General features: G+C 33.4%; 3 protein-coding genes and 1 pseudogene across 13 annotated transcripts; 1 reads left to right on the plus strand and 3 right to left on the minus strand.

Annotated features, from left to right (window-relative positions):
- Nucleotides 1-647: 647 nt before the first annotated feature.
- LOC141670456 (uncharacterized) lies at nucleotides 648-6,249 on the plus strand. 10 transcript variants are annotated; one of them, XR_012554549.1, is made up of 4 exons: nucleotides 648-927; nucleotides 2,543-2,726; nucleotides 3,162-3,263; nucleotides 4,590-6,249. XR_012554549.1 is itself a non-coding variant. In XM_074476302.1 (4 exons), the coding sequence occupies exons 1-4, from the start codon at nucleotides 924-926 to the stop codon at nucleotides 4,658-4,660; spliced, it is 303 nt and encodes a 100-aa protein (XP_074332403.1). In that variant the 5' UTR covers nucleotides 648-923; the 3' UTR covers nucleotides 4,661-6,249. The 10 variants fall into 10 exon arrangements, 6 of the variants coding, with proteins under 6 accessions (XP_074332403.1, XP_074332404.1, XP_074332400.1 ...); XR_012554552.1 differs by having other exon boundaries at nucleotides 2,543-2,626; nucleotides 3,932-6,244; XM_074476302.1 differs by having other exon boundaries at nucleotides 648-935; nucleotides 4,656-6,249.
- Nucleotides 6,250-9,209: 2,960 nt separating this feature from the next.
- LOC141674293 (protein RALF-like 33) lies at nucleotides 9,210-9,563 on the minus strand. The gene has a single exon (XM_074481017.1). It carries the CDS (start codon nucleotides 9,561-9,563, stop codon nucleotides 9,210-9,212), a length of 354 nt encoding a protein of 117 aa, XP_074337118.1.
- Nucleotides 9,564-13,448: 3,885 nt separating this feature from the next.
- On the minus strand, nucleotides 13,449-18,109 carry LOC141671985 (uncharacterized). 2 transcript variants are annotated; one of them, XM_074478458.1, is made up of 9 exons: nucleotides 17,862-18,109; nucleotides 17,379-17,501; nucleotides 17,200-17,308; nucleotides 16,266-16,517; nucleotides 16,080-16,192; nucleotides 15,870-15,934; nucleotides 15,012-15,259; nucleotides 14,778-14,924; nucleotides 13,449-13,944 (listed from the first exon to the last, which is right to left on the minus strand). In XM_074478458.1, the coding sequence occupies exons 1-9, from the start codon at nucleotides 17,964-17,966 to the stop codon at nucleotides 13,739-13,741; spliced, it is 1,368 nt and encodes a 455-aa protein (XP_074334559.1). In that variant the 5' UTR covers nucleotides 17,967-18,109; the 3' UTR covers nucleotides 13,449-13,738. The 2 variants fall into 2 exon arrangements, with proteins under 2 accessions (XP_074334559.1, XP_074334560.1); XM_074478459.1 differs by having other exon boundaries at nucleotides 13,451-13,948; nucleotides 17,862-18,093.
- A 256-nt stretch (nucleotides 18,110-18,365) lies between these two features.
- LOC141672289 (ferritin-like catalase Nec2) lies at nucleotides 18,366-20,092 on the minus strand (annotated as a pseudogene).
- Between the last annotated feature and the right edge of the window lie 2,690 nt (nucleotides 20,093-22,782).

Raw genomic sequence — 22,782 nt, forward strand, 5'->3', positions numbered from 1 at the left:
AGATTTTGATCCATTGCATACTCTAAATCCTCTAATTCAATCAAAAAATTTCAATATCGTTGGATCTATGAGCCCTTTACTCGAATAAGATCCTATTAATCCTTCAATAAAATTTGTTGAAATTAAGGTGTAATTTGATATATAAACCTTAAAGTGTTAGATAGTAACCCTTTTCAGGATCTTATATTATTCTAACAGAAGTCTACCGAGCAAGACTTGCACAACAAAGAAATTTAATCAGCAAGACTTGTAAAGTTTATCGAGGAAGACTTGGAAATATTATCGAGAAAGTTTTGTAACACTTAATGAAAAATATTTGAATAGCTTAATTAGTAAGACTTGTAAACCAACTACTATAAATACCTCATTTAACTAATAAAATGAGATACAACTTTCTCTCAATATCTTCTATTATCATATATTTCCTTCACATTAAACATAACTAATATTTTCGGTCAAGGTTTATAACAATTTTAGGAAAATGTTATTTCCAGAGAAAAAAAGACTGAAATGACAAAATTGCCTCTCCTGCATTCACAATAAAAGCCCTGAAAAATATGAATATAAGGATAATTTAGTCTTTTTACACATTTTTGCTCAGGAAATAAAAAAAGGAGTTCTGGAAATAACATTTTCCCAATTTTAATATTAACATCCCAACTGAGAAACACTGTGTGGAAAACTGCAAATTGATTTGTTGTTGGGCAAACACGCAGTAATACCTGAGTGTGTGTGAAATTATCATCCAATGTCCATATCAATTGGAATTCCAATGGCATCATCACTCTCCTCCATTTCTTCATCCTCACCACACAACCACTAAAACGACACAGTTTTAACCCAACTTGCTTCCGATACGTCGCCGTTTTTGCATATTTTCGATTCTCCAACTCTCACGGCTACCCCTGCACAAGTATATATATATGTGTATGTATGTATGTAATAATTTTTGTTCACATTTCATCTGTTTTGTCATATAATGTGAGTTAATTACTGTTTTACATTTTTAATTAAGTAATGCTTATTCATTTCGAGCTTAAATTAAGTCCAATGCATTACTATTTAGTGCAGGTAATTTGAGCTGATCCCGAGTGTCTGAGTTTTAGTTGAGTCAAGCTTGGGCTGTCAATTATATTTAAATTAAACAGATTCATGTTAGCACTTAACCAAACATATAATATCAAGAATTATTCCTCAACCCCATGTCAGCTTAACCCGGTTCCCGATTCCCGATTCCAAACTCATACCGTCTTTGAACCAAACGACCCATAACTACATATATAAATAATTATTTACTATTGAAAATAAGACATTCCTCGTATAATGCTGTATAAAGTACACTTGGGCCATGTTTGTTTAATGATATTAAGTAAGGGATAAGATTATAGTTCTTTAAATTTTCCAATTCCATGTTTGTTTTGTAAAAAGTTAGTGAAAGGTTATCCAAGGATTATAATCCTTTAAATTATCCTATCCAATGTTTGTTTTGTTGGAGTAGAGGATAGGATTATAATCCCATCTATATACTTGGTGGGGGAAGGTATTGTTTTATCCTCTTCTACAAGTCATTTTTTAAAAGATTATAATCCCCTCATTGTTATCCCATATGAAACAAACATAGGATTGAAAAATTTAAAGGACTATATTCCAATCTCAAGTACTATCCCACAAAACAAACATAGGATAAAGTTTTAAAGGATTATATTTCAATCCTACACTTAATCCTTTCAAACAAACTTATGATAAGATTATTTAATCCATAGTACTAATTTTGATGAGATTAGTTATCCCCGGATTATTATCCCGGGATTATAATCCCATGAAACAAACATGGCCTTGGTGATAATTTTGAATGGGATTATTAGTTAGGTCCTTGCTTTTTCTAGTTAAACACATTTGTGCACACCCTTAGACATCCGAGGAGTGAGGGAGAGGTGTTGGGTTATTATGTAGGTCTTTGTATGTGAAAGTGGAGGGAAATCAGAAGTAAAGTGGTGAGAAATAATTGCTCGTTGTGAAATTACAAATGAAATTACGTTAATGATTGAGAATCATGTTTGATAGTAGAGGTTTAGAGAACATATCAAGGCCATCGGTTTTTCATGGGCACCTCACACTTTAGTGTCGCATATCTAGTCCTGAGGCTTTTTGAATATGAGATAGGGTTATCCTGATTTTTTTGTCTTCTCTATTATTGTTGGATTTACATTTGGCAAGGACAAGATCATTTGTGGTATCATTTAGTGGATTTGGAGTAGCTTTGACGAGACCTTTTAATCTTTTTCTACCGAGTGTACAATCATGTTTGGACATCATTCATTTTTGCATTTTGCAGTTTAAATAATTCAGGTCACTTATCCATGATTAGTACAGGGTATTTTATATGTGATGTATCTTGGACAATTTGATTGGGATTTGGGAGGGGCAAACCTATGATCACTGATGGGATATAAATGAACTTACCGAATGAAGAAAGATACCCCCCCCCCTTTTACTCCCACCTCCCCTTAAATGATCACTAATTAGATTTTTTCTCTACCAGTCAGTTGAAGCTGTAGCCAATGTGATGAGGCGCCCATTTAATATGGACTCCACAAGAGCTAAAGAATTTGGCGTCATTGTTAAGGTGGCAGTTCAATCTTTTCGCTGTTCTGCATATTTACGTTTCTTTCAAGAAAATAAAATACTCCCAGCAATGGCGATGTTGTTACAGGATTGTCAACTTGGTAAGCTAAATTGGTTGGATATTGTGATGAATGCTATGATAGTGGAGGAAATTAAGCTGTGGTGTTCTTTGGACTAGAAAAGTCATTTAGAGGAGAAACAGAGTTCATGATGTAAGGCTGTACATAAGGGTCAGTTTAGAATTTCAACTTGGAGCAGTCGAAATATAATTTTATATAAACAAGTTCGTAATATTAGAGAACTTGTTGGGGGCTCCAGTTGTTTACCCTTCATTAAAATGACAAAATCGGATTATTCTTTGAGCTTATGGATCATAATTGTAAATTCTACCTGGCGAATGACTTATATCTGAATAAATAAAGCATATAAAAGCTATCTTGTTCTATTTCAATTTTATTTAATACAATCTTACAGGTTGCATTTGGTAAACAACTCTGAAAGTAAAATGAATTTCAATATTTTTGCAAATTAAACAGGACAAATTGTCTCAGGGCTGGTGGTTGGAGTGGTTGTACAATTGTTGTCTTCTTCAGCTTACCAATTGATTGATGCTTTTGACTTGGGACTGGTGGTTACTGGTTAGTAGCTTTTACTTCCAGCTAAATTGCAGTAATATCTTTTGCTTCATGAAAATTGTCCATAATTGGCCTTTAAACTTTAGATGTACAACCTAAGAATTAACTAAAGTAGATCTTAGTAGTTGGGGTCCTTGGAAAGTGAGATTGAAAAAATAAAAGGGTAATGGAAGCATAGGAACAAGGATTGAAGCCTGAGAGTAGATAGAGTTAGACTTAGTTTTACTTGGCTAATCAAATTAACTTTTATTTAAATATAATGTTGAGGAACTTATGTTTGAGTTGGAATTGAACACTAATAAAATTTTGGCCAATCAGTTAAGGTGAAATGAGATATTCTGAACAGAGATAAATAGATTATATGTGAAATGTTCAAATGTATGAGATTGTCGATGGAGTAAGTTATTATCTTACTGAGAATAGCATTACTGTTGTTTTGGATCTCATTCCTTGTGTTGCATCATTTTTCAACCTCGTATTTATTATGCCTCATTATTTAATAATATGTTGTCTCCATTCTTTCGTAATTGCAAAGTTCCATTCTTCTAAAATTTTGTTTTTTTCACCTCCAATCCCCTCTCCCCTAAAAAAAAAGAAACTGCGGTCGATATAACAGTTAGCGCAGCAAGTCAGCAATATAGATTTATAACTACAATGGCTTTGCCGTGTAGGTAACAGCCTTGTACAAACAGTAATGAACCCTACAAGCAAGGGAATTATGCAAGTGTGGAGGCATAATAATTCCCACATAAAAGTTTCTGACCATTAGTCAGAATACTCAGAACCTGTAGTGAGGACCCAGAATCATTAATAGATGTTGAGATGAAATTCTAAAAGCGTGGGTTAATATGGAGGCACAATTCATAGAGGACAATTCTTGATGGGTGGGCTAAATGAGCTTGATTTCTTTCTTAAACCCTAAACTTGCATCTTTCTTGACCACCAGTCCAATTTGTACTGAAAATTAATCTCTGCACTACTTTGTTCTGTTCACACTCTGGAGTTGCAAAATGCTTTAGTTAAACGGCTAAACTTTCGGTGTATTTATTAATTTTAGATATCTGATTTAGCTTTAGGATGTTAGTCCATTTATGTTAGCAATCTGAGAAGTGAAAATCTGTTTTAATCTTACGTTTTATCAGTTTTCTTAGCATCGAAATGAAGCGCTTTATTGTATAAGCGAAAGAAACCAGCTACCTTAAGGTTTCATACAACTAATACGTCATGTAATGTGGTATTTAGATAATAATATGTTAACAGCAAAGCTGATAATTTAGGCCAAAAGTTTTACCACCTTTGGCTGGAAGGCACCAACGTACTTTGTTATAGCTTTATAGGGTCCTGGTCTACAACAATCGATGTGGTTTGTGTAAGATAGGTTTTTTCGTGTGAAAGGATGAAGGGCTATCTTTACACATACCGCGATAGGGTACGCTGCCAACAATCCTTTGCCGGGATCATCACCCTTTGTTATATCCAGAAAATTGGCGATGTATACACACTGCAGAGATCTTAAGAAATCAGTGGATGAAAAATGTACTGCAGGTAAAAGAAAATAGTATGTACGAAAAAACATTTAAGAATAATTATTAAGTCTGCTTGAAGGACTGGCAATAATAAGCTCCATGTGCTGGTAGATAAGGTGCCCATGATAGTAAAACACGGACAGTGGTTCCAAAAATGAAGGAAGCAATTGATACAGCAAAATAGGCAATATTTCTTATTCTGCATTTGTTACTGTTTGTTCAATATGTACTGATAGTCCCATGTTTGTTTAATATAGTGAGAGCTAGTTTAAGCTATATATATATATATATATATATATATATATATATATATATATATGGATGGTATCATGGTGAGTCTAACCCTATTTTCTCACCATGATACCATCCATGCTCTAAACACTTAATTTCCACATAAGCGTTTAGTGGAATGCTTTTCCGGTAACACATGCTCAGTTTTGCGAAACGAAACATTTAACTAAACTATATATGAACTCCAATTCTCTTAGTACTCTCTCTTCATGCACTAGTCAATTTTGAAGCTGTTTTTGTTAAGTTTTACAGTTTTACCTTTTAAAGAGTGATTTTTTTAGGATACATTGATGATTGAACAGACTCTATAAGTACATTTCATCGACCCTGTTACAAATGACTCTCTACACCTAGATTCATGCATTCCTTCTAAACTCAACATCGGGGACAATTATAATGTTTTGGTTCGCTTACAACTATAATTACGACGGCAATTAGCAAATGGAGTATGGTGTGCCATTGAATAATATACAGTATCAATCACATGGAGGACAATATGTGACTAAATATGTAAGTAAGAATTATATTGTACAAATTGTATTGCTTGCAGAAAAAGTGGTCATAAAAGTGAAAAAAGCAGGTACACCTTAACATTGGTGCATTATAAAATTTTATCACCAAACATGTTTTTGTTTTAACACAAAAGATAGAAACCACCGTCAGTGCTTTACTTTGAAAACACAATATTAGGTACTTAAAAATGACTAAACAAGGAATATGAATATACACATACTCACCCATATCTGTAATACAACTCACAGTTATAAATGTTTATATCCATATATACAAACACAGTGCTAACATTTAACGAGGCCTCCATTAAACCTAAACTTTTAAAATCCAATTACACCCGCCGGTGGTCCTGCTTGCGAAACATAAATTTATTTAAGGGCCCTCAAAGAACCCTATTTTTAAATTTTGTGATACATATCTATATATGTATAATAAGATTGATACCTTGTTGCATTATTGATGATTGATGGTATTGGAGGTAGATAAATGTTGAAGAAAGGAATTCCATTATATTGTGCATAGCATGTGAATGTCTTTAATATTGCTTTCATATTCTTGTGAATTACAGAGTGTGACAACAGAACAAGTAATGTTATGTGTACAAGGCATCTATATTGTAGATTTTTAGCTAGCTGTGAGAATTTTATATATATATATATACTATCTATATATACCATACTATTGTAAGCGGAACACCCACTATTTGGCAGTCGGTTGCTCAGTACAGTTGTTTGTTACGACAAATAACCGTCAGATATAAAGTCGGATAGATGAGAACTGTTGAATGCAATAATAAATATTATTATATTAATGTTAAACTGCTTCCATGGAATCAGGGTTCGAACCCCGTGAACAGTTCGTTATATTTAAACTTTTATATTCTTTATTTTAACAATTTTTACAGGTTCAGAGCTCGAGTCCCGTGAACAACATATTATATTATATTATGTATTTTCAGTCAAGTCTTAAATTATCACAAAACATCATTTATTTGGTAGTCAGTTGTTCAGTATAGTCGTTTGATACGACAAATAACAACCGTCAAATCTAAAGTCAGATAGATGGGAACCGTCAACAACTTATTATATTAAAAAAATTTATATTCTTTATTTTAACAATTTCCATAGGTTGAGTACTTGAGTCCCATTAATAACATATTATATTATATTATTTATTTTCAGTCAAGTCTCAAATTATCACATAACATTTATTATTAGAACTTATTATGTTCTTCAATTTATTTTTTAACTATTGAAAATATATATCAAAATATAATAATTTTAAGATATAATTATATTATTAAAACTCATTAAAATGTTAAAAACAATCTGTGTATCGCACGGGTCATAACTAGTATATATATATATATGTAAAATGATCCCTACTTGGGTCTAGAGTTTATGTAGTTTTTTTAATAAATACATTTGTAGAATAATGCGAATGCATTTTTAAGATGATACATTTGCTAAACAACTAAAAGCAAAACATGGTTGGAAGTTGAAATGAGGTTTGCTCTTTCACTGCTGCTGTTAGAGAGTCAAGATCCTCTCTCCCCACATTGTGTACCCCAACATGTCCCCTCTTTTACTATTGATCGGTTTTTCACATTTAATGTAATCAAATAACTGACCAGGAACATGGTTATTAGTGATCAGACGAGGGGACATATTAGGGGATGTAGAAAGGGATATAGAATCCGGACTCCTATTAGACCAATCTCAACCAATATGATTTTTCATCCGGGGAGATCGTGTAACCTAAGCTTTGATAGTACTTAGAATGTTATTAAACCATTTCTTAAATTTACTCAACACCATGTCCCTTTTACAGTTGATATAACTCAACAAATCTTGGTCATTGTAACCTTAGTTTTAACACCAGTTATTGGTTTAAGACATATATCTCGAACCTCAAGAACTAGTTCGCAGGTGAGAGAAGCTCAGTCTCACATTTGGTTTGCTAATTTTATACAACATTTTTAGATATAAAAATCAAGGTAAAACAAAAAGTAACTCGAGATAGCGACCGGGGTCTAGCGTGTTGGATTGAGACTTATTACATGTTCGATTGCTCCATCAAAGCGAATGAAAGGCAAGCCCCATCTCCATTAAAGCGCAATTTTTAAATATCTAATATTGAATTTTGAACTTCAAAACAATTGATGCATAATTTTACTGTCATAATTTTCCTTTTATAATTATTAATTGGTTTTAGTTCTCGAATCATTTTCTGCTAACCTACCTACTGCAGAACGCGTATCTCATATTTTATTCAATACTGTATCAAATAAATTATAGGATAGTGTTTAAAATCGAAAATGAGGACTTGACCGAATATAATTTTATCTGCTTGTGTGTTAAATCGCACGCAACTTCTATTCATTCATCTTATATATTGTAGTATATATTGACATTTTTAAGAGTAAAAATCTTTAAAAAGCATGATTTCAAAGAATGAAAGCACCGAAATTTGAAATGTTGATAAATTTGTAGAGCTGTAATTCGAGCCGGGTTATGTAAATGTTAGTTAAATGAGCCGTCTCAACTTAATTCATGAAACTAAACGAGCTGGATTTGGGTAAAGGGTTTAACTGGTTTTAAGTGTAAAATTAAACAAGTTTACTCATATGATTCGTTACAACTGGCTAGTTTAGCATCGACCGAATTCTTGAAATTAAATGAGTTAAATTCAGGCATAAGTTTATACTCGATTAGGTAAAGAAGTTGGCTCGACTTGACAAATTTCTGCTCAAATTATGTCACATTCGAATCTCGGACCATCGGCCCTGAGGTCGTGTAATTGAACAGATTGAGAAGATAATATGATTTCATAATCTTTTTCTTTTCGTTTTTGTTCATTTACCGTATGGATTAATCTTTTCCGTCAACAAGAGGTTCCCTTTTTGTTAAAATGGGTGACCGAAAGGGAGGTTTAACTGGCCCGTTCGGTTAAAATAGAAAAGAAAAAGTGTCAAGCATGACAAATGACAGCAAGATAATTTAAATTAGTTTCAATTTAGCTTTGGTTTAAACACAAGATAAAAGAAGTATGAAATTATGGATCACTTTTTTAATTTAACCATCAAAACAATAAAACACGCCAGTGAGCTGGAGAGATATCCAAATCAGAATATAAAACGTTATTATTGAAATAAACCAACTCAACAAGAGTCAAGAGCAAACCTATCATTGCTTAATTTTGTTTCCAACACAATGAGATCTAAAACAACAGTTGTGCTCTTAAAAATTCAAAGATCTTGCTATCTAATAAATTATAATATATCTCAGACAATATGATAATTTGTATGTAACAAAATCAAGAAATGCACACTTAAATACAAACATGATTTGTATGTATATTAAACACCATGTAATGTAATATGGATTAATATATAGTAAAATTTCAACCTAAAATAAAACCACAAATGAGTATATGAAACACATATCTTCATTTAACAACTTAATATCCCACACAAATCTCTCTTTGCACTTTGTATATAACAAATAATTAAAAATCCCCACCTCCAAAAATTTCAAATTATTTAAAAATCTTGGAAGATTGGAATTAGTTAATTAACTAAAACAAATATTAAATTAAATACACACTAATATAATAAAACTTAGCTTCTGCAACGACTAATGGCACTGCAGCCCCGGTTGTAAGGATTGGCTTGTGCACCTTGTTTACAATTATAGTAAGATGCGCCACGCTGTGAGCATGGTACATTGTTCCTCTGCAGCGCACCATAGCTTATGTAGTTGCTTGTTGCTAATATGCGCCTGTTTGACTCTGAGTCAAGCTCGAACTCCGAGTCTTCCTCGCCGCCGGAAAGACACTCTGCGACTGTTCCACGGCAGCCGGATCTCGTGGGCATCCAACCGATGGAGTTTTGTTGGGACCCACTTGCTTGGATTATCATAATGTGGATCAGAAACAGAGCTAGCAATGCAAGAAAGCCTGAAGAAGCTGCCATCTTTTACTTGCTACTTTTTTTTTGAGAAGATATAGAGAGGTGTTTGTTTTATGCGTGTGTTTTCTTTTTCTTTGTTTGGGTTGTACGAGAGAGAGAGAGGGAGAGAGATCTTTGGGTTCTTGTGATGAGAGCGGGGGGAGAGATACAGAAAGAAAGAGTGTGTTAATTTCTTTCTGTAATGGAATGGAATGGAGAGAGAGGGGAAGAGCTGGCTATACTATAAGTATTCTGTGTGTTGTGATTTAGGTTTCAATGTTGTTGATTTTTACAATAATACCATGAATCTTTTTTGTGAGCTGTCACATATGGCCATATTTTTTTTAAAAAAAGAATACTCGTTTAGGTTTGCAGCTGACATATCTTTTTTTATTTTTTATTTAGTTAATTAGATTTATATTTCTTATAATTGAATATCTGTTTTAACAAATTTCGGGACGAGTAGATAAGTAGTTATAGCAAGTACAACAGTATCTTAGTGTATTATATATATATTATAAAAAAAATATTTTTTAGTGATTTAAAATATTGTTTTGTGTTTCAATTACAACAATGATCCTTATATACAATTCTTATCATTGTTATAATAATATATTTATAAAGAATTGGACAAAAAAGGAAGGAAAAGTGAGAAAAGGAGTCAAAAAAGAGGGGATATTGAAATTTTTATTAATAAAAATAAAATAAGTGATGATTAGGGGATTCTTATTAATAAAATATGAGATTTTGCTCTTAACTTTTTAAGAAATTATTAAAAAGTTGTTAGAGCAGTATTTTTACTCAAAATTCTTATAATCTTAACTAGGAGCTCGTATAAATAATATGTTGGATATCGAGATATTTCATCATCGTGCTCAACAAGTGGCATATCTTAGTTTAAGAAAAATTATAACATAATTTCAGTGATAATCCTCACATTAACACACATTTTACTCATTCAGCTGCTGTATAACTTCTTCACTAATCATCATGCTTAGTATCATGATTTATAAAACTTATATCAAAATAATACTCCCCGTCATATTTTAATTGTCACATTTGATTTTTAACCAGTCAAATTAACTAAATTTTGTTCAAAATTTATTAATATTTATAATTGAACAAAATAAAAAAAATTACATTATGAGAAAGTAGATTTAATCTACTTTAATATATAATTTTTAGTTTTTTTCATAATATAATAATAATGTTTAATTTTTGGTCAAAAATTGATCAGCTTAACTTCTATAAAAAGAAATGTGACAAGTAAAATGGGATGGAGGGAGTAACACATATATTGAAATAATTAAAAATTTATATATTTTTTACACTTTTATTTTCTTAAATAGACAATTAAAAAACATAAATATACTTTTAAATATAATTAATTATTTTAAAACATCAAAACATTCGAGTTACAATAACACGAAGATAAAAAAATTCAAGTTATAAAAGTTACTCAAACTTTTTTTTTTTTTATCATAACTAACTCGCAGCCGCTACCCTTCGGGTGCGCAGTGATAATACTACGAGATCACGCAATAACCTGCTGCTCGACTCTTGATTTTCTTTAAAGGAAAAAAATAAGGGGGCAGTATGGTAAATAGAGAAGAAGTCTTACCTAGAATGTACCTAAAAAGACAGAAATGGATTAGTTGACTGAGTTGTCTTTCTTTAGTTGATGGGGAGGGCATCAATCTTCTATTATAATAGTACTATTATATTTCAGTATTTAATAAAATCAAATAAAACAGTAGTAATAATTTAGAGTTAGGGGTATGCTTTCCATGTATGTTAACCAAAACACGTTTTCTCTTTCTTGCTTTGCATATATACATTGTATTTTGTATTATCCTCCGTCATTGTCTAAGGTTTAATTACGTACGAAAACCGTTATCTTTATTACAGTGTTAATTAAATATATATATATGAAAAATAATAAAATAGAAAATATAAAAACCAGAAATTAATCTAAATTATTAGATCAATCTAATCTTATGCCCCATAAAAATACCACATTCAACAATATGCAACCTCTCATATACAGACTTTACTGTATTTTTCTTCATCTCTCAAATATCGATTTACATATAATATATATTATATTTCAAAAAAAAATTTAATTTTTAGTTTCTATTTTAAAATTAATTAATTTATTTATAGTAGAGTAGGCCCTACTATTTATAACGAGAATTTCAATTAATGAATTCGACGGTAATATTAAATTTAGAGCATTATCAATTGGCAAATCCTACGTGACTCCCACTCTTTTTTTGAGTAAAGGTGCCATTCAATTAGCAAAAGTAAAATAAAAAAGAAATTATTAACAAACGGCGTTAGAAAAGAAAAATGAAGGGAGGGGAGCGCCGACACAAACCGCACGTAGCCGTTGGGTGAAAAAATAAATAATGCAACAGAGAGGGAGCCAAGGGGGTTTTATTAATTATAACAGTCGGTGTTTGCGCGTTCCCAGACTTATTGCTGTTTTTCATTATATTATACACAATTAATCCATCACCACAATTCTATTAATCTATACACATCGGACAAACTTGCTCCGAATTTTCTTTGTTTTCACTGTTCCACTATTGGTTCCATAGTAATTTACTTACGTATGGCCAACAATTGTTTTGCTAAAGATGATGGCAAACTCTCTTTATATCACACTAATTATTTAACTATAGCTGTGGTTGTCCTAACCTTTATTTGACTCTTAAGATATGACAATGAATATAACTTTCTTATCTATAGACTATACCTATGTGTACCAAAATAATTGAACCGAACCTTTATTAATTAATAATTGAAATAAGATATAATTTAGTATATTTTTTTTTGTTGGTTTGTTTTCCTAATTTATAATCGTTGGATCTTTTTAATTAAGTGATTAAGGATAACATATTCAAATATTAAAACAATAAACACCACTAAATCTCCTAAATTCAAACCAAACCAACAACAAATATTTATATTATTATTTTTACAATACTAAAACTTTATCAAAACATTTTTAGCATGCCAATTCTTTGATAGCTAGTATAAAAACCTTCAGCGAGGTTTGAGTAACGAATGAGTTTATAAATGGTTTAATCATTGATCATGTAAACTTACCACCCATCCATTTAGTTCTGGAGAGCAGAAACTCCACAGGCAAACAACGGGGAAGCACATTATATAAATGCAAACAGAACCAAATGAGCTGCATTCTTTTGTGTACCCTTGTTTCACGCGCTGACATTTATATACTATTACTGTTAATATATGCCTGTCAGACTAAAATGCAGAAATATATATAAGATTAGGCTCACAGACCTATAATGCAAGAACATATAATTCGAGCACTTGGACTTGTTCCTGGTTTCCCTCAACCGATAGAAAATCAAACAACATATATGATGGATTTAAGAATTATGTTTGATACATTAAGTGAATGGAAACATCAATGTTGTGTAATTTGAACCATATCTTACAAATGTAACAGGCAGGATAATACAAATTGATAGCAAAGTTGAAGAACAATCACCCTAATTTCTAGGTTGCACTATGATCTTAAAACAACCTAGCATGAAGTTATCCATCCAATAATTGAAATAATAAAATTTACAGTTCTGCCGCTAGTCTTGGATTGACTAAAATAGGGTTGCGAGAGTAAGGGTACAAACGGAGACAAGTCTTGCCATACCAACAACACTCAGGATTAGTGCATCTGCAACACTTGTACGGATTTTCGTTAACTTATGTCAAGATATCATCTATGATTTTAAGTGAAATGGCTCCCATATATTATTGTATCTATGATGATGCATGAAGCGAATTACTGGATCTAATCCCTACTTACTGCACCTTTATAAGACTAAATTCCATCAACAATAAATGATCAAAGCAAATTTTAACTCGAGCAAATTCAAAAGCTTTTTTTATCCCACCATAATTAACTCCGGCAATTATAGCTTACTACAATTTACTACAAAAAGGTAGGACCTACACTCTTGCCCGTGACTGTTTACAACTTACAGTTATATAATAATATATGGCTAGTTATCTATTTCTTATGAGTTACCACCAATTATTTTTTCCCAACAGAATACGCTTGACATTGAAACATACCCGTACTAAACATTCTCATGTCGTAAAACAGTCATGATGTATCAACAGAGATAAGTTGGCCTTGTGAAACTAAACGAAAAAGGCTAATATGACTAGCAACACTTGCACAATGAGGACCCAAAGAACAATCCCTCTTTTGCAGAAAAGAACTGGAACTTTATAGTGCTATCTTTCTTCATAATATGGTGGTGTAGATTGGATACACAGGTCAGGCTCATCACCTTCATCATCATCCTCATCAGCATCAACCCAATTACTAGGATGGTGTTGTGAAAAACCAGGATCATTCGTTTCAGCTCTGTCTGAAGGAAAAATAGGTGAAGAGTTAAAAGAACCCATCACGATGAATTCTTAAACAAAAAACATAATTTTACTTTCCTTCTATCAGATGACTAGTTACTCTAATCCGAAAAAAGTAACATTTAAATGTATAGAATATGGTTATTACATTGTTGTGTATCCAGACAAACGGGTACAGAAAACACTATGATCAGATAATGTTAATTTTATGCAGTTCGGAAAAGAAAAGCAGTAAAAAATTTACTCTGGTCCAGTAACTTGTAGCTGGATTGACTGGTGGTACTACGAGACTTTAATGAGTATAATCATCAAGTCATATACTGTACAACACTTCAGAATCAAAGTATCAGCTACAATATCTTGGCAATACTGTAACAAACAAACCATGTTCATTATTTTGATGCCTTACTAATTACCATCATTATCACGAGATGCAACATTGTTTGCAGTGAAGTAACTATGTCCAAGTAATGCACTCTCACATATCGAGCAAGGTATGAAGGTAATGTAGGAAGAAACTATCCCAAATTGTTAATTAATAAACGAGAATATATTTATCCATTAAGTCTCATACCAGTGCACGTGATATTGCCACAAGTGGCTTTGCAGCACTATAGTACTAACACCACTTGTTTATTTCATTTACGGTATTGAACATTACATGTTGACTCCTACAACAGCTGGTGTTTCTTGCACCTTACCTAAGATGTAACAGCAATTCATTTTGAAGTCTAGCAATCCAACAGCCAGCACAGCAGGAATTATCATTACAATATGTTAAAACATATCTACACTAGTAACAATAGAAAAAAAAAGGACAAAATTTGTTACCATTTGGCACATTTCTTTTGCCCGAACCAGCTCCGGCAATATGCAATTCACTGATTCTATGAATTTCCTCTTGTTCAGTTGTATTAGGATTTCTTTCCGCTTGAGCTCCCCTTTGTTCAGCGCCAGTACCATCTCTGATGCCGCTTGCTATTTTAAAACCGAACTTAAAACATGTAAAACCTTTGTTCTCTGTGATGCGTGTTTCAGCATCAATGAAAATTAAAAAACAATTACCTGAAAGTTCAGACCAAATTCTTGTGTGATCAGATGGATGCTCAGAAACATTTCCCCTTGTTTTCTCTTGTTGCATTGATTCAACTCCTTGATGAGATTCATCATTTGTTGTAGCTTCAGCTGGTGGTGGCCCTGTGTCCGTCCTTTCTTGAAGCTGAGAAACAAGCATCGTTGCTAGTACTAGTGTGGCATCAAAATTTGAAGTAGAGCCATCATCTAAGCCAAACTTTGGTGCCATGAGAATGGGCCTGTATGATAATGATTATTCATATGAACACCATACAATGAAACCATAAAAAAATGGCTAATAAAAGCGAGATAGAAGAATGATGTTAAGAACTGCCGTAGTAATTAGACATCTCCTGATATGAGAATTTTTTTTGAAAAAACTTTCAACATGCAAGGCCTCAATATATTATTTTAAGTATCCTTTATTTATTTGGAATCTGATCCTAATAGAATAAACATTTAAATGTAAGGTTTTTTTCAATAAATAAACTAAAATAAAGATTAATAAGTGTACTTAAGTAACTTAACATATCTCGAGGTGCAATTAGTAACTACACAAAATTTCATGTCTTTAACCTAATGGAAAAAATTATGTTAGTGATGACCGTAAGCTCGTTTAAAAAATAAAACATTTCCACCCCGTATCCGTATCGTCGTCCCCTAATCAAGTTTCTTATAATGGTTATCACAAGACAGGGACTATACTATCTGATGCAAAACTTGTCTAGGATGGCTGACCACTCAAAAATATATAAGATGCATCATCCATCATTTGAAAGGAAAGCAAGTAAATACCAGATATCACTAAAGAAAAACAAATGTTACATGGGTTATTTAAAATCATCTTACTCGCCGGCTTTCTCGAAGTACAAGTGAATATCAACTTCACATCCCTCACAGAAAGAGAGAAAGGCCTGCAATTTGGAAAATAACAAAACGATTTATGGGAACTAAGAAATAAGTTATAGAAATGTATTGAATATCGATAATCTTAACCGTACATGAGACCATATTTTCTTTTAGACAGACAAGTCTCAACTACAACCTACAAGTATATACCTTCAATTCCTTCACGCCAAATGTCACATCCACAGGGTTTCCAGTGTGATTGTATTGCACAAACTCTTCAGAAGGATCTATCCACAGTTGTGTGTGTAATGATGAATCGTTATCTACAACAGAAATGTTGAATATAAACACCTTTAGCACAGAATCTCAAAGAAAAAACTGCAATTTAAGAGTAACCTTTGCTTGGGTCTATGTAGCTTCTAAGTTCAACAGCTTTCCCCCCAATTTCACTTGCAGCGTCAGCAGGCACGGAAGTTGGCTCAGTTGCAAAGATTGTAATCTCCTGAAGGGTTGACTGAAAATTAGCTAATAATCTGTTGAGATCACGAGGCCTAACAACAAGGCTGCTTGGAAGCTTTCTCCTATCAAGAGATAGATGTTGAATGTCAGGCTCAACATTGCAAGTTATCCAATAGGCTTTCCTCAAACCTGTAAATTGACCACAAACTGGTGACCAACCTCATCGAGGTACAAAAATACTTGTGTAAGATAAATATAAAATGCGTAGTAATACATATTCTCAGAGTTAAGTCCTAAATTGCTTAAGTGTAGAATATAAACAATGGACCAGATAGATTGGTAATAAACGATAGACCAATGTTGAATGTCAGGTTCAACATTGCAAGTTATCCAATAGGCCTTCCTCAAACCTGTAAATTGACCACAAACTAGTGATCGACCTTATTGAGGTAGATAATACTTGTGTAAGGTAATTATAAAATGCAGAGCAATACATATTCCCAAAGTTTAGGTTCTAATTTGGTTAACAAGTATAGAACATAAACGATGGACTGGATAGACTGGCAATATAATTTCAAAGCAGATCCGAAAGATCTATTGATGGACAGGGTCGCAATTTCTGTATAGGACGTGATGGAAGGACTAACTCTTCTAGAATTTCAAAATTATAAATGCTACTTCACCACAGCACAAGCAAAAACTATTTTATACAATTTAGCAATAATGATTGATAATTTGAAATGACTCAAAATGTGGCTACAGAAGAACAGACATGTGTATCTCTAAACTGGGAGGGTCTGCATATTGAAGATTCTTCCATGTGTAAATTGAGCAGAAATTAGAATATGAGAAATTCAAAAAAGTGAATTACCATTGTTGCAGTCCAATGTCCACTGTACTTTTGAAGCATCAGGATTAGGTAAGTGCACTCTTAAATGGTCAATACTTGCAATTGGTGTACGAAGAACAGCACAAATAGCCTTCAAGCATCAACGTAAAGGGTCACAGTCCAGCAATTTCTACAGATCATACGTTGTAACTACATATTACCTTCAAAAGTACGCTGCACTGAATCTGAGCACCACCAGAAATTGTGTAGGCATCGAAGAAATCCGGCTTCAGTGAGATAGATTGATAGGCAGAACGTGATGAGTTCAGACTGTGAAACGTCAACTGCAAACAAAGAAGGACAAATAACTAACACCCCGAAAGAGTTGAATTTAAACAGTTTGCACAGAAGTAAGCAATATGCATAAATATAAATTTATTACAACCAGAAAGTTTAGATCGTCGCAATTCACTATAGAAATTACAAATTTCAATAAATAAGACTAACACGATGAAACAGAAGTTCCGACTACAAACCGGGGTTATTAACCATGAATCAGACGTCACCTAAGTCCTCTTAAAAATTACCCTAATAACATTTCACAAAATCACCTTAACAAACCCTAATTAATAAAAATAAATAGTTAACTAAAATAAAATTAAAAATAAGCAAAAAAGGAGGGGGGGGGGGGGTTGGGTTGTTACCAGAGAAGGAGAAGCTTGAATAGCGAGTTCATTGCCGATGCGTGCGAGGCACGTGATGGACCTTGCAAATGTCTTCAAAGCATGTCCACTTACATTAAACTCCATTTTCTTCTATTTCAACTTCCAATTCCAAGCTTGTTATTTGCTACTTACTTACTGCTGCTCGTGGCGGGAAAGCCATCAACATATGACCCGGCCCGCCTCTCTGTTTATTTAACTGGGCTTTATAAACCTTGGGCTTTTTTAGTTATTTTTTTTTTAATTTTCAGTAGCTACAAACAACTTAAGCCCATTAAGATTATTTAGCAATCACTTCTGTGTTACGCTTACAAGTCAGCAATGCAAATTGGACTTCTTCACCCCCATCCGGAAATACTTCATTTGTCCTTTTTTAATTGTCCTTTTTTTTATTAATTAAAATTAATAAATTTCAGTTGTCACATAAAAAAGACGGACGAGGTACTAATTTGTTCACAGTACCTTCATTTCTGTTGGATGAAATAAATCATATCATTATAATTGGTTTTGTTAGCTACTTGGTACAAATATTTTGTCTAGTCAAGGTTCGAGTCTTATGTAACGGGTGTAATACTTTGATTACTCATCTGCACGGGACAAAAAAAAGTAATTTTCTTGTACAACAGACCATACTTGTGTGTATGGATCAAACATTTAAAATATAGTAACGTTATTTTTTACACACGCCGGACTCTTTATATGACATATCTGTAAATTAATTATCCTTGCTTAAATAGTTATATGTTACAAAAGAATCACTCATGACGTACGTCTGAGGTAATTTAATGCGATTCTTCCATTGCCTCCTCGAGGAAAAAATCCACCAGGAACACTCTCATTGCCAGTGCTATACACAATTCTCAGTATCTCTTTCGGAGTTCTTCCGTACGACAGAGAGTTGCGATGTGCTGATAAAACGTTGCTAGAGGTACGCATTTCTGCTCCTAACACTGGTGGCACGAATACACCCTCATCTTTGTTCCCACACATTCCCAAACTATTCCTTAATATTGAAATTCTGTTTGTGAATTCTGTTACAGTTATGTTGTAGGGGTGCACAAGCTGCTCCCCTCACTCGTACAGGTAATGTCGAATCACAGCGTCTTGGCCTGCTTCCACCCCGTACAATCCTGCCAAAAGCTGATGCAAATTGCAAATTTAGTCACCTGTTCTTACAGACCTTCAATGCTGTGGAAACAGGGGATGATCCACCGGTATATATTTGAGAGTCTTTTTTTGAGTAAAATGTTGCATATCGTAATTTATATTCATGTATAAATGCAAAACGCTAGTATGCAAAAAATGAAATATTTCAGATGGGGCACCTACATCCTTTGATATGTAACCCCTGATAAAACGATTTGAGCCTTTGTAACCATTGAGTCCAACGTACGGCACCACATAACAAGTGAGCGTGAGCATATAATTGATGCTATTTACGTACGGGTTGAAAGGAGGATCGAGCTTGTATCCGAATGCAATGTCCATTATCTTGGCAAAGTTTGATTCACTCAAATCTAGTAGAGGCCTAGGAAACCCGCCAACCGTACTCTTTAAAGACCTTAAATTCAAGCCATACGTAAATGTCAATTACAAGCTAAATAGTAGTATGTAGTAGTTCATACTTCATATACCAGAACAAGTAGCGGTGCTTATATAAAACCAGTGTGAACCAAAACTGAACATGCCACTATGAACACAGAACATATGATGTATCAATTACGCATAAAGCTCAAAGCCCGGGATTAATCATACCTTAAATGACCCACCTCTTGGAGTCCAAATTCACCGATTATACTCCGAGTCTGATTGTCAAGATTTGCTCGCTGAGCACCGATAGGGGGAGGGCCTCCATCAACTAGTTCTGGTGCAAATTTGTCTAAACCATAGCCATAAGCACCGAACAAAAAATAATCAGCCTCCAAGTGTTCTAGGTTTTCTGCAAACTGGAAGAGGTCTATATCTCTTTTATATATTGGAAGCCCATAATCTGGATAATCAGGATTGCATTTAGGGTTTGAATTGCACAGAACTTTGCTACACAAAATCGTAACCACCAACACAATTACGGAGGCAGATGAAATTATGCTAATTGCCATGGTACCTGACTATATATATTATAACTTGTACAGTTGAACTATTGTTTATTTTCTGTGCATTGAGAGACAGAGAGTCGAGATATATAGGATTTATGCATGCATGATGTACACAAAGTCACAAACACATATATATGCTGCATGTTTGGTGTAATGAAATTATGGGACAATGACATTTAAACAAAAAAACAATTAATTCCGTAATCAAATCAAGAAACTAATTAGGCTGTGTTAGAAAAAAACTTGGGAAATGTACGTTCTTATAAAGTAAGTATAACTTTCAACCGAGAAATTACGGAAAGCTTCGTACTTAAATGAACAATACGTATTTCATACGTGTGTTTAAGCTTTAAAAGTCAGAAGCTAGCTGCGTTTGTAAAACTTTGAAGTAGTTTAACATGTAGTGATGTGGATTATGTGCTCCTAAATCCTAATTCTAACTAATCATGAATCCAGTATCCAACCGTAGCAGGGAAGTTAATGATGGTTTAAACAACGTAATTAAATGTTACAAGGACAAGCCGTGTAATAATTTGGTGCAATTTTGAAATGATCGATCCAGAATTTGACAGAACAAATGAACAATAGCTTGTGCAGGTTAGAATTCACGAATTGAATTTCAAAAATCCACGACAAGGATCTACCTAAGCTTAGCAAATGAAATTACTGTAGATTGATCAATGATTAAAAGCTTGGAAATCTTTATTTCCAACTACTTATTTTGTTCTCACCTCACATCTAACATGCTACATGTTTCGTTGCCGTCGTCTGTTATTAATTTTCGTGAATTTATTCATCCGTAAATATTGACGTGGACACGGGACATGACATTCATCTACGATCAGTCTTTTTCTTCTTTTAAAATTTCATCCACTAATAATTTCCTCATTATTACAATTCTATGCACCACATTCTTTTAAATATATCTACTTTCTTTTACAGGGCACCGTAGACCGGCGAAAGCAGTGACGGGATCCAACGACTATTAAAAATTAAACTGAGATTTATTCACTTTTACTAGTTTTTATTAAGATTCTTCGGGCATTAAAATATAAACTTTCAGAATAATACTCGAAGATCAGTTGAGATTTTTCAGAAGGCGGTTCCTGCCTTGTCAACAATTGTAAATGTATTTTTAATTGTTTTATTAATTTTTTTTGGTGAGATAAAAATTAGGATTTCGTTTATATTTAATGTTACGGTTGTTGAATTTTGAGCTTTAACGATTGTGTTTGTGTTCGAGACTACACGGTCTTCACAAAATGTTTACGTGTCCCTGTGTTGTAGAGAATTAAGCCAAAACGTACTTTTAGGTTAAGGGGAGAGCCCTTTATAAATATTGAGTATAGGGTTAGACCAACGTTGAAAGACTTGGTATACAAGTCTCCTACTTAGATAGTAAGTAGGACTTCTCAAGACGGTGGATTCTAAATCCTTCCTTATAGGAGTCTGTTTACATGTTGGATGTTGTTAATAGTGTTGAAGTAGACCTCGTTTTTATGTCAGCTCGACGGGCCTATCAGGTACCTGATATTGGGCCATGGACGTTACGACCTATATTGGGCCGTGGCCGTTATAGTCTACTTGGACTATCAGGACTATTAGGGCCAACATGGGGTCGTGGTCGCGACGACCTACTTTGGAACGTGGCCGTCATGACCTAATATGTCTTTGGTCACCACGACCATACTTGGTCGGGTCATTCACGAGTTTTGACCAGTCAATTTTAGGACATAATTAATTCAGCATTAATTATGTCTTAACGGATTACTTTTCATCCACATTATTTGCCACCCAACCTGTCGGAAAAACATCTTGAGTTTTAGTGGAAGTTATAATAGTCTAAACGCGACTCGGGGGTTGTTTCATCCCTTCTTGGGTTCGATCATATTGCGAAGTGTGGAGCGACCTACACATTCACAGTGACTTATACTTTCTTAAGTGTTCTTTCACACATTTGGGCCATCATGAGGCTAGTCAATAGCTTTTGAAGCTACCATGCCTTTACTAAGGCTAATAAACGAGCGTTGATAGTCTTTTAACTTTATCAAAGGATAATTACAAGGTGAAACTAATAATCGACCCTAATCAGGGTTAATTGGAATTAATCGAGTCTAATTGGCCATAATCGGGCCTAATTGGTCTTAATCCGGGTTAAATATTAAGCGTGAGTTACTAATTAAACTTAATATAGGCTAATTATAAAATACATTACGCTAACTGGCCTTAATCGAGGCTAATCGGCCATAATCAGGGCTACTTATTGATTGTAGGTTGTTAATTAACCTTAATATATGCTAATTATTAATATATTATGCTAATTGGCCTTAATCGATGCTAATCGGCCATAATTGGGGGCTAATTATTGAGCGTAAGTTGTTAAATAACCTTAATATAGACTAATTGAACTATATTACCCTAACTGGCTTTAATCGAGGCTAATTACCATTAATCGGGGCTAATTATTGAATGTATGTTGTTAATTAACCTTAATATAGGCAAATTATAAACTATATTACACTTATTAGCTTAATCGTGGCTAGTCGACTCAGGGCTAATTATTAGGCATAAGTTGTTAATTAACCTTAATATAGGCTATTTATTAACTATATTACACTACTTGGCCTTAATCAAGGCTAATCGGCCCTAATTGGGGCTAATTATTGAGTGTAAGTTGTTAGTTAACATTAATATAAGCTAATTATTAACTATGTAACGCTAATTGGCCTTAATCGAGGCTATCGGGGCTAATTAATGACTATAAGCTGTTAATTAACCTTAATATATGCTAATTATTAACTAGATTA

The sequence above is a fragment of the Apium graveolens genome, chromosome 7 (assembly GCF_009905375.1).
Source record: "Apium graveolens cultivar Ventura chromosome 7, ASM990537v1, whole genome shotgun sequence".
Classification (NCBI taxonomy): domain Eukaryota; kingdom Viridiplantae; phylum Streptophyta; class Magnoliopsida; order Apiales; family Apiaceae; genus Apium; species Apium graveolens.

What these genes read in the sequence shown, in the direction of transcription:
- LOC141670456 (XM_074476298.1), top strand. An exon ending in GTTACAGGATTGTCAACTTG is followed by an intron (nt 2,727 to 3,161) that starts GTAAGCTAAATT and finishes CAAATTAAACAG; the next exon opens with GACAAATTGTCTCAGGGCTG. An exon ending in CTTGGGACTGGTGGTTACTG is followed by an intron (nt 3,264 to 3,931) that starts GTTAGTAGCTTT and finishes TTTGCCGTGTAG; the next exon opens with GTAACAGCCTTGTACAAACA.
- LOC141674293 (XM_074481017.1), bottom strand. Translation starts at nt 9,563, where the DNA reads ATGGCAGCTTCTTCAGGCTTTCTTGCATTGCTAGCTCTGTTTCTGATC.
- LOC141671985 (XM_074478458.1), bottom strand. Translation starts at nt 17,966, where the DNA reads ATGGAGTTTAATGTAAGTGGACATGCTTTGAAGACATTTGCAAGGTCC. An exon ending in GACATTGGACTGCAACAATG is followed by an intron (nt 16,518 to 17,199) that starts GTAATTCACTTT and finishes GTCAATTTACAG; the next exon opens with GTTTGAGGAAAGCCTATTGG. An exon ending in CTACATAGACCCAAGCAAAG is followed by an intron (nt 16,193 to 16,265) that starts GTTACTCTTAAA and finishes TTTCTGTTGTAG; the next exon opens with ATAACGATTCATCATTACAC.